This window comes from Acanthaster planci, linkage group LG14, assembly GCF_054643075.1.
Source record: "Acanthaster planci isolate LZ-2023a linkage group LG14, COTS_SCS, whole genome shotgun sequence".
In the NCBI taxonomy this organism is placed as follows: Eukaryota; Metazoa; Echinodermata; class Asteroidea; order Valvatida; family Acanthasteridae; genus Acanthaster; species Acanthaster planci.
The window spans coordinates 9493198-9504290 of NC_141790.1; the positions used below are offsets into that span (position 1 = coordinate 9493198).

An 11093-nucleotide genomic window follows, 5' to 3' on the forward strand; every position below is an offset into this window, starting at 1 on the left:
ACGGACAGAAGTGGTTCACAGTAAGAGCGCTCTAAGTCTGTAATATTAGAAAATCTGTAACAAGCACATCTGAGATGGCTTACCATCCTTCAATTTGTGTCCAGGAATTGAAACGTGTGAGCACACTGACATCATGAATAACAGTATACATGAACATGTCATTTAAATACAAGGTCAACACAGGACTAGTCCTAAAATATCTCAGAAATACATGTATAAACATGCTTCGGTATCTTGTTTTCCCGAAAGGAAAACCACTGCCACATTTTCAGTGCAGAGCTAGCCAATGATGTCGATGATCGGCTCAATCAATAACGTCAACCTTCGGCATCACACGGTTAATTTCATATTCGTATTTTTCTCTTTGCCTGAGCGTGCACGCACGCACCCAGACAGGGGCGACGTAATTCAATTGAAGCCGCCGGGGCCCAGACCGGCCCGTGCTTTAGACCGGGGTACATTTTGCACTTGGAGAGACCACCGTCCACGGTACAAGATTAGGCGCTATGCTGCAGAACCTTCGACGGCGAAATGCTGAACGGGCCCGGGAGTGGGAGAGTGGCAAGTACGCGATTGATCGTTTCAAGCCATACTTGAATTGCCGCAATAAGGTTACTTTTGACTTGCAAATGTTGCCCACGCGCCGTCGATAGAGCCCCCTTCTCCCCCCCCCAAACTGCGATAAGCCTGCCCACCGCCGCTGCAGATTGTTTCGAGCATCACTTGAGCTGAAATACCGCGATTGGGCGCTATTTTTGACTTGCAGATACCGCGCAACGTGTATACCGGAAGATTAAAATACATCAAGCGAATCCATTCTCGAAAAGGCCATTAAGTCGTTCCCGATCTCCTCACGAGTGGGCCTATTTTCCGACTTGCAAATATCGCAAACGTGACCGAAGGAGTAAGAAGCCGGTTGATTGTGCGATTCATATTCGCAAACCTCACCCAGGGGCCCTGGTGAGGATTTTTAACTCGTTGCGTTGCGCGTTCCAGCACAGAAGGGAAGAAAAAGATCTCGAACGGTTGAAAGAGTCGAGAGCATGTATGCGTGGATTAGAGTATACTGGAATAAATGACCGATCGCTGCAGGAAGCACACAAGACTCGCGGCTGGAATACTTCGCTGATGCAGAATCAGGGAAAAGCTAGATGCACACACACTCCGAACGCCTAAAAAACCGATCAAGTTACACTGCGGTATGCATTTGACAGTTCAGCGGCAATCGCAGGAATCCTCAAATCGTTGTCCTTTCTCGAGTTCCTCCCCCCACCAAAGAGTTTGGTTCTGCATCAGCCTGACAGTTTATGCAGCTGAAATGAAGTCTCAACTCGAATTTAAATTATACAGCTTTTAACTTCTCAGCAGTCAAGGAAGATGAAGAATTGTGGCAAACAAGTTGCCATAATAGAACGAGTTACGTCACCTGGTGGGTTGGTTGGCATTTCATGTGACAGATTGATGAAAGCATCATGTCCAAAGTCATTCATACTTTATTTAAGGGTGACATTAATGAACACCGCTCTTTATTAATATCGAGCCACTCGACAGTCCGTGCAAATCCTTCGGTACGGTTGCGCGGCAGACACTGAAATTCAACGCTCTTGATATCTGCACACGAAAAAGGATCTAAAACTCTTGTTCTACACAGATACACGGGGTGTTGCATTAACTTCGCAGAATATAAAAAATAAACAACGAAAAAGGCCATTAAACCTACACGAGTAGGGCCCTAATCTTTTCTTGAAGAATGGATGTGAAGTTCTGGGTAGACGGTTAGTCAATGGATCAGTAATGCAGGGGGGCAGATAGCAGCGCGGTAGACCTGCACCGATACGTCGACTGAGATCAATGATAACAGCGCTCACGAGGGTCCATCGATTGTGCACCAGATGGTCTGGCTTGCAGAAAGACAGTCAGACGTACGGGAGTCGTCCGCCTATAGACAAATGGAGGTTCGACTAACAAACAGACACAGGGTGCCATTTTAGGCTCGTTACTGAGATTAGATGTTACCAAGACCTCACCATGCAACGAGATTTAGGGGAACATCTCTTTCTTTCTCTCGTTCTGATCACATGAACATTAAACCTTTACGATAAAAGTAAAGTAAGCAATTCTCAACATTTCTTTAAATTTTACATTTGGGTATTCAAGTGTTAGGCTTACGCGACACGATGACAGACGTGTTTAGACCCTGTGTTCAGAATTTATGATAACCATAAAAACGTTCCGCTAAAAATGCAACAGATATAATACGGGTTAAAATGCCCATTTAATGGAGCAGTGACCTCGCTCTATCAATGACAATCTACATAAGTAAATCGGCGCGGACACTTCAGGCTAGACTTGAAATCGTGGAATATTTTCAGAGTGAACAAGTCGTATGTTTTTATGCTGACAAAGCCAGAGCCTAAATGATCATGAAGTGAATACTGAGATAGCCTGCAGCATCAGTCCATAGCATTTAGAATATTACCGGGGCAGATTGTACATAGCTTTACCTTTTTTTTAAGCGACTGTATACATGTACGCTCATCCAATCACAGGCACGCCAAAGAGTCATGTCGCTATTAAGCAAAACTGACAAACCAAATGAATTGAACTAGCACGGGGACGGCCATTTCAAAGGTTAAGCGAGCTCAATGCTAGCCATCTGGTGAGTTCAGAAGCGAAATGAGAATATCTCACGGAACGTGGACGGAGCCGACGACTGAGAATGTCACCTACACCGTGCTTCCTGAACGCGCGTCGGGGCCCGCCATTATCCTCGGTTCACTGGTAGAACGCCCGCCCGCAGGCACCAAATCAGATCGCTTCTTGTGTACCCAATGGATACAGTGTACTTACAAGTGGCACATAAACATGAATGTGAGGTTAAATTTGGCTTTCTGGCTCGCATTCGTCGCCTTTTGCCCACGGGCTCCGAGGCTAGTGTCGGTATGTGAACATATTCCGACTTGTTCATTGGGTGCGAATAACACATTCCGTTTCTACCTGATCGAGCGGGTTTCACGACCCGTCGTATAATACTTTATTTCTTCCTAGACCTCACAGAATTATTGCCTCTTCGAAAGACTTCCAAGGGTTCGTGAAATACATGGTCGAGTTAAGCAGGCACAATCCTCTTTGAATTATCTCCAGGGAAGTGACGCCGCACCCCTCACCCATATACCACTGGATGTTGCCTGTGATCAGATTCATTCAATACGGGCGATTCACAATAGAGCGCCTCCAAGAGTTTTAACGCGTTGACCAATTACAAGGCGCGAAATCTGTCGACCATTGACTGGTTGAAGATATCACGTATGGTTCAAAGCTGAAAACAGTCGCAGGTGTCAAACTCGCACATTACCGATAAACTGTAGAAATATATAGAGGATTAGTCATGAAGCACGAAATTGTGCAAAAAGACGCTGACGTCTTACTGAGTGAGGAGAATAACGCTTAACCTGTAAACAGTAAATGTATTTTAAAGTAGTTGCAGCAAGTTTGTGAAGAAATGTCTTTTTGTGTGTGGGTGATCTACTGGTTGTGGGTTAGCGTTGAAAAGCTTCAGCAATTGACACACGACTGCGAGAGCCTACAATAGGTCTTGGGGACAAGGTTGCTACCCCAAGATGGCGTCGTTCCCAGATCTGGCGACTTAAAGTCAGCTACAGCCATCAATTACAGTCGATGCCAAAAACTAACAGTCTGGGAGTTGTCTTTCCCCTTTTCAATATATTGCTTAGTGAAACACTCGGGCTTTCCTTTTGTTTTTGCCAGACAGGTTGGTCAATTCCAACGAAAACGTTCCGAGAAGGGGCTAATGATAACTTGCAGACAAGTGCAACGGGCCTGCATCTGAAAATCCCCACAGGTATGCCTTCGTTCTGCCCGCATGTGTGATTACCCTCCAGTTGCATGAGTGAAATCCACACCTCAAACCACGAAACTATAATAACAAATCAAGGAACAGCAGCAGACCACACAACTGACACGGATACTTTATTACTGAGGTTCCCGAACTAACTGCCAAACATTTACTAAAACGACCGGGGAGACATTTACCAAAATAAATCGCTCGTCAGTTTTGAAAAACAGGAAATACTGATTTCTTCCTTTTATTCCATTAAATAATGTCTGTCCCTGTGAAGATACTTTTAGTCGTCCACTTCCACGCCCGGGACACAAACTGCGTAGTCTCTTTGTGAATATTGTGAATTCGTGTCATAGTTTTAATTTGGCGTGTGACGTTTGGCCAGGTGGGTGCGTTTGTTCATTGGTTCCTTGCCAGGTTTGTGGCTATTATGGAAAACAGTGGCATCTTTGGCAAATATGTTAGCACTTGAGCTTTTGCCTGACATTGTTGCGCTGGATTTTTTTTGCCAAATTTTCAGCTGTTCACACTTTTGCCAGACACTGTGGCATTCGACGTTTTTTGCAGCATATGCCACTACCCTTTTGCCACACATTTGGCGTTTGAACTATATTGCCAGACATGGAGTACTTAAAGTTAGCCAGCATTATGATTGCGGTATTTCAGTCTTTTCGGTATTTTTTCAGGAGGGTACCCGGGTTTCAAGTCTGTCAAGTTTTTGAATGTCTGATTGTTGCGAACAGGCGGACACCTTACCATTTAATATTAATCCTACGGGAAGCCACCCTTTTAGTATTACTGCAATTGTTATTTCATTTTTCTGTATTGTTTTGGTGACGGGGGGTGTTGACTCCTAAACCCCACCCCTAGATCCTTGCCAGAATCTTCCACTTTCGCTTCTAACATAAAAAAGACTTCCAAAAGGTCGTGTGTTCTTTCTCTTGAAACTCATAAACCTCCCGCATATATTTTGGTCTCTCGCACATGTACGAAATCTCCCGGACGCAAGCAACCGTATGTAAACTGCACGCTCCTGCTCACTGGATTACACCTTCTAATTCTCTCCTGGTGAAACCCAAACCCTTATAATAAATGAGCGGGTGCTGGATGCAATGGCGGGATTGCAGGTGAATGGTGTCCATATGAGGGTTCCACTACCGCATCATCGGGGGAGAAAGGCTTGGACGACAGGGAGAGAAAGAGAAAAACAGGTCGGCTTACGATAGGTCAACATCTCAGCTCACCTCAGGGGAGTTGGCGCCCGGAGAAAAGTGCTAAGAACCTGGCGAAGTGTGATCAGCAGAAGAGTAGATGCGAGGATCGCTCAAGTGCGGTGTGGGTGTTATTAAATCTAGACCCCCTTTTGCACGGAAGGGGAAGTAGTCGCTCATTAGAAAATGCCAAATTATAATTAATTTCGTATTATCAGGACTCGATGTTGGCACCCAAATGTCTTGGAAGACGCCCTTCGAAAACCGTTATGACCTTTAGACGCGTTAACTCGGGTAGATGGAGGTGTGAGTTTTAACTTCACAGAGGTGTAATACGGATACGAATATTAGGCAAATTCAAGTTTTAATGTTTTTTCTTATTTTGATTCCTTTTGTGGAAGCAACGATTGTTAAAAAAGGTGTAGCTAGCACCACTGGCTTGCAGAAATACAAAGAGCATGCGCAATGATGTCTGCAAGATTTAGTAACAATCGGTGTTAGAATTACAAGTCAGCTTCCGAAACGCAAGGAACTGAGAGATGAATGTTTGTACGTGCAACTGGGACCAGACGGTGAGACAAAAAATTAAAGGGGGAATTTACATTTCCTTTTCCCTACTCGGTTGTGAACCGTGACCTGCTCTAAAATTCACCGAGGCCTCGAAGTGGGTGTTCCACAAGATTTTCCCAGCTGCCGAGAGTGGTTTATCAAATATCTTCCCGTCTTCCTCGCTTGCTTCATGAGTCTTCAATATCTATCTTTGCGTGTCTCTCTCCCTCCGGGGAATCCAACGCCAGTGTGCAACGGTCGGCTGCACATTTTTCTCATAAATACTCCTCCCTGAGAAACTGTAAATAAAACGATTCCCGGATTTTAATCAAATTATATCCATAAACCACTCGCGGGTGGCACTTGGGGGGAAAAGCCCCGAACTTGTTACGACGACGGCTTCGAAAATTCACCGCTTCTGGCGGTGGAATTTTTTTTACGACACTTCCGCTATTCAAGCTTAGTCAAGCCCCGAACATAACGCCAAGCCGTATAATGTATCTTTTTTGAGAAGTGCGGCTCGAGTTGAAAGATATAAAAAAACAAGAGTCCAATCCGTTGATCCACGGCAGATATTTTTACCGGATCCGGTAGGCTTTCAGCATGTGCGCTGGCAGGTGTGAGCGTGTTGTTTCTTCGGATCCAAATCCAGAGGGTGACACCGTCTGTCACCGAGTGGACCATAATTATGCAGGCTCACCCTACAACGGTAGGCCCTACTGACTTTTTCTACCATCTTGCACATGTGGTTATTTTCTTCGTGTTTGCCATCCCTGAAAACTGACTGTAATATTCGTAGAAATCATGGACAAGGCGATCACCCATATAGCCAACCGTGACGATTCGGTATAACAGTAGTGGACGTAATACAAGAAATGATATCGATTTTTCTTTGTTCCTGTGATATGTATAAAACAGTGAACGATACTCAGGCCCAATTTCATTCAGCTGTCAAGTGCAGAATTTCGCTAAAAACCGCAAAGATTTCTCCACTGGCCACCAGTCAAGGAGTCACGCAGTACTGGAGCGTGTTTATTTGGACTGGTTCTCAGCTGATGTTTGCTTGGCATATAAATCTTCCACCCCCTCGAAATCCACTTGTATGAACCAGAACTGTCACACAATTTGCTCTTCGTACGAAATCGGCGTAGTAAAACAACGTCACTATAACTTCGGGAAACAAACGCTTAAAAGTGCACTGGCAAGCACCAATTTGCTGTTTTCCTTCTTTTTTCTCTGTGCTTTTTGGTTTAAGGGAATGAATTGTCTCTTTTGTGGTGTCAACCGGTTATCTGATAAACTTCAAAGACGGATATTTCTTTTATCCAGATGAGCTAATAGTAATACACATTAGGCCTACACCAACAGGCTTGTATGGTCACGATTCACCTGCATTTTGGGTGCCCCTTCTTCACACATAATGGATTCATCACTGCTGAGCAATGATTGCAAAATTTACATAAGAATTTCTCTATCTCTTCCGCCAGTCGGGCAAAAGGCGAGTTGGTATCAACAACTCGAGTATATTTCATAAATTTGGAAAAAAAGTGCATTAGAGATACATTTCCTTTTGTGAACATGTGAGACACTTGAAATAAACAAATCCTGGCTTAAATCTACACTATCTTTGATCGATTCCCCCAACGCTATTATGCCACCTGTCAGTAGTGAGAAATGCGTACCCGCTGCAAAATGTGATATGAGTCCAATAAAACATTGCCACCTTCACGAAAAAGAAATCCAGCTGGCCCTGTGCAAAATAAAGTGAAGGAAGCCAGGGTCGCACGCGCCGGCCAAGCCACTAGAAGCTAACCGAAAGGCCCCACCCGGACGTGATCGCAAATGACATCCAGCCCAGCAGCGCAGAAGGACCAACATTGCGTGGGAGTGCGATAATGTTGGGGCGCATCACGAGATACTCCCGTCAGCATCACTGCTGCTCAAACCAGAAGAATTCGCCGATCTAGCGCGTTCGATTAAAAAAACGCACAAGGCACAACGCTCAACACAAAACATTGTTAAACGTCGTATACGCATGCGTGTCGTGCCACATTTAACAGCAGGTCTACCGCTGTTCTCTCCGTCAAGAACATGAGCACACGGAGGAAAGACCCTGTACAAACAAGTGCCATGAGAATCATGAATATTCTATTAATTATGAATGATGCCAGCGGTGCTAAATGTGATATTTTATATCCCTCCCACCATCCGTAATCCAAGTGACACTGTAAAAAATCACACGATTTAATGATTCGCCTGAACTCGTTACTCGACTTCAGAATGAAATTAGACTCTTGTCATCTCACACCCCACGCAATCTATAGGCCGACTCGTAGAAATATAGCAGGTGCAAACACTGTTCATGTCAGAGAGAGAGATTACACTTTGTATTTATTTTTCCTGTATACTGACATCCGCCTTGTTTAATTTTTATTCAAGAAAACACAAAATTAAAGATAAAAAGATTGATATACATGTATAAAATGTCGACAAAACGTTCCTGGTATTTATACTTTTTCCCATTTTGGTCATTCAAGAAACTATGCAATACTCTTTTGCATGTGGCAGGACATGTAACATAAAGTTTTTTTTGCGTATCTTCCTTTCAGACTGAGAGCACGCAAAGTTAATGACATTTTGACAGAGACGTGACTCATTTCCAGTCCGTGGGTCAGAGCGGTGACTCGATACCCGGACAACTCGGAAATTTGTTAATAAGTTGTGCAAAGCAATCTTGACCGTTTTAGAAAGGGAAGAGAGAGAGAGAAATATGGCTGAGTGTGTTGCTGTCAAACGATCTGGTCATTAGGAGGAACAAGTCCCAAGATCCGTCGCCAGTGCAAATGATACGAAATTTGGTCACGCCGTGAACACATTTTTTAGAAAATACCGCCGTCACGACCCGATCACGTGATCTGGATTAATGGTTGGCTTTTTTTGCACGCGCGAGCTTGGTGCCATGGCGTCATGTATTCGCGCTCTTGACGGTCAATAAAGAATTGACGCTATCCATACCGAAGGCAGTCGGGATATTGTCGTAATAGGATTAATGCTTTCCCCTCTAGTGGTACGTTCAGCTGAGCTGAATCGATGAAGTGTTTTTCTTACACCGTTGGACTTGTGAGCTTATTAAAATTCATCCGGCCGAATGGATAGTATGTAGCAATTGACAGTCTGTCGTACTTGAGTACGAGCAGGCTGCATTTTCAAAACTTGAGTGGAACCTCGCATCGCGGCCTTTAAAGGGAAAACAGTGTATCTGGGTTCGACGGCAAAGCTGCAAATACGCCGTCCAGTCTTGCTCTATTTGGCTTTCTTTTTCTACGATCTAACTTGCATGATGACTGTGGCTCGTGCCTTATAAAGGCTTGCTGCAAAGAATGGCCACATTAAAATTTGATCAGTTGCACCTGAAGGAAAGGTAGCTTGTTTATGTGAAACTTGATTTCCTCGGAGAAAGCGCACTGTAATGACCCACTTTGATTCATATTAATGCAACTATGCTCAAGAAAATCTCATCCAGGCGACAGGCACTTTAGGGCACGCCCCCTCCCGTCACTTGGGATTCGTGGCTTCATTGTTCTTTATCACACTGAAGACTGATAACTAGTAGTTTGTATGGCCAAACCCATTGGGTGGCCCTTCATAAAGCTAGCCCCATTCCCGAGGGACAAAACCCTTACTGGCATACTTTATACATGTAATGACATCGAAGACGCTGAAGCTGTAGGCTGGTGCACTTTCCAATTCACACATTGCATAGCTGGAAAAAAATGCTCTACGCCCCCTTGCCATTTTCTGAAAATGGAATTTCGTCCATTAGAAGGCTAAAAGCCACTCAAGTTACTAAGGTTTCAAGGGGAGAAAAAAATGTGTAATGGAAGGCATAGGTTCCACAGCTTGATGGATGCTTGCTGATGTAAGCAATGATTATAAGCTATTTGGAAGTTTGTGAAAATAACCGCGGAGATTGTTCAGATCAGTGTGTCGCTGATATTAAACTGGGTTGTTAAATCACAGCTCCATGTGGTTATTATTTCTCATTGTATTAGAGCAATGTCTAATTTCACATCAGTATGCTCGCGTATACTCATATAGGTTTTCGAACTGCACCGATCGGTGACAGCCATTCAGTTTTTCCAAGCCGCGCATGTATTGCGCATCCGCACTAAAAAAAATGTTATGGTCCCTTATAATTCTTCGTTGCCCGATCCTTGAAATTGATAATGCGATAGGCTTTTCATGAAGTCTGAAAGCTGCACTTTCCCGCGTAAAAACAGTAGCACTTTTTTTGCATTTAGACAGGAAGACCGACGGCTATGATTCAGTACAGGGTTTTACTTTACTCACCTCTTGCTGGCACATAGATATTGAGGAAAAGGCAATCTTCGTCCATGACTTGAAGGAAGGGCCAGCGGCTACGGAGAGGTTCGCTCTTCCAGCTTGGTAAGTCCCCTTCGGCTGTGCGGACCAGCTGCGGGCAGGCCGGCGAGAACTTGGTGGCGTTGCGCACCCCGGACCAGCCGATGGGCGGGAACTGGGGCGGGCGAAAGCGCAGGTGGCCTGTGGGCGGCCGGGCGAAGGGCACGCCCAGGTACTGCTCCACGGGGCCCAGGTGGCGGTTCCGTAGCCGGACCCGCTGGCCGCGGATCAGCCCACCCGGCACCTGGACCGGGTCCGTCAGCCCCACGGCCCAGGTCGAGTCCGAGTCGCCGGCGACGTTGGCAGGCATGAGGGGTTGCAGCACCATCAGTGCGAACGCACACCACCACGGCGACACCGTATTTACAAAATCCAGCGAATTCATCTTGAAGATTGACCACGAAATTTTCAGAACGCCCCTCACACACCACACGCCCAGCCGACCTTTTTTCCCCAATACCACGAACTACTAAAATCCAAGTCGAGATTCTTCAGTGGAGAGTTTTTATTAATGGAGCGAAATCCCAAAGCGCTCGTGCGGGTGCAGTGGCTGTGGACCACTCAGACACGCCACGCGCAATGTACCGTTGCTCCCGTGTCTACGTCTCGAGCTGAGTCTGACGCCTCTCTCTTGGCTTACACTTAAGCTGCCGAGCACGGCCTCCTTGGGTTCAATTACATCTGGACCCGTTCGATTCGAAACTGGAGGGGAGTGGAGCGGTGTTGCTGGCGCGTGGTACAGTTTGCGGAGGAAGAGGCATTATTCAACCCTAGTGACTCGGCTCGCGTCGGACATTTTATGGGTTCAATTAATGTAAAGATATTGATTTCATTAAAGGAATTTAGAATTGCTGAGGGGAAGGCCCGCGCTTTTTTTTGGGGGGGGTGGAGCTCCGTTCCTGGTGACGTCATCCTAGCGGCACCATGGCCAAATTACTGTAGCACGCATGGGAACAGGATAGGGTGTAGGCCCATCGATTTGCGGATTGTTTTTTGGATCGAAGTAATAAACCACCGGAAACCTGCTGTGAGGAAAACAATGGACGAAT

General features: G+C 45.5%; 1 protein-coding gene across 1 annotated transcript in view; it reads right to left on the minus strand.

Moving 5' to 3' along the window:
* Positions 1-10815, minus strand: part of LOC110980823 (neuroligin-3-like) — a 43481-nt gene extending 32666 nt beyond the window's left edge. Inside the window, exon 1 of the mRNA XM_022237828.2 lies at positions 9973-10815. Within this exon, the coding sequence (XP_022093520.1) occupies positions 9973-10429 (457 nt within the window). The 5' untranslated portion in view covers positions 10430-10815. The remainder of the gene's footprint in view (positions 1-9972) is intronic.
* Between the last annotated feature and the right edge of the window lie 278 nt (positions 10816-11093).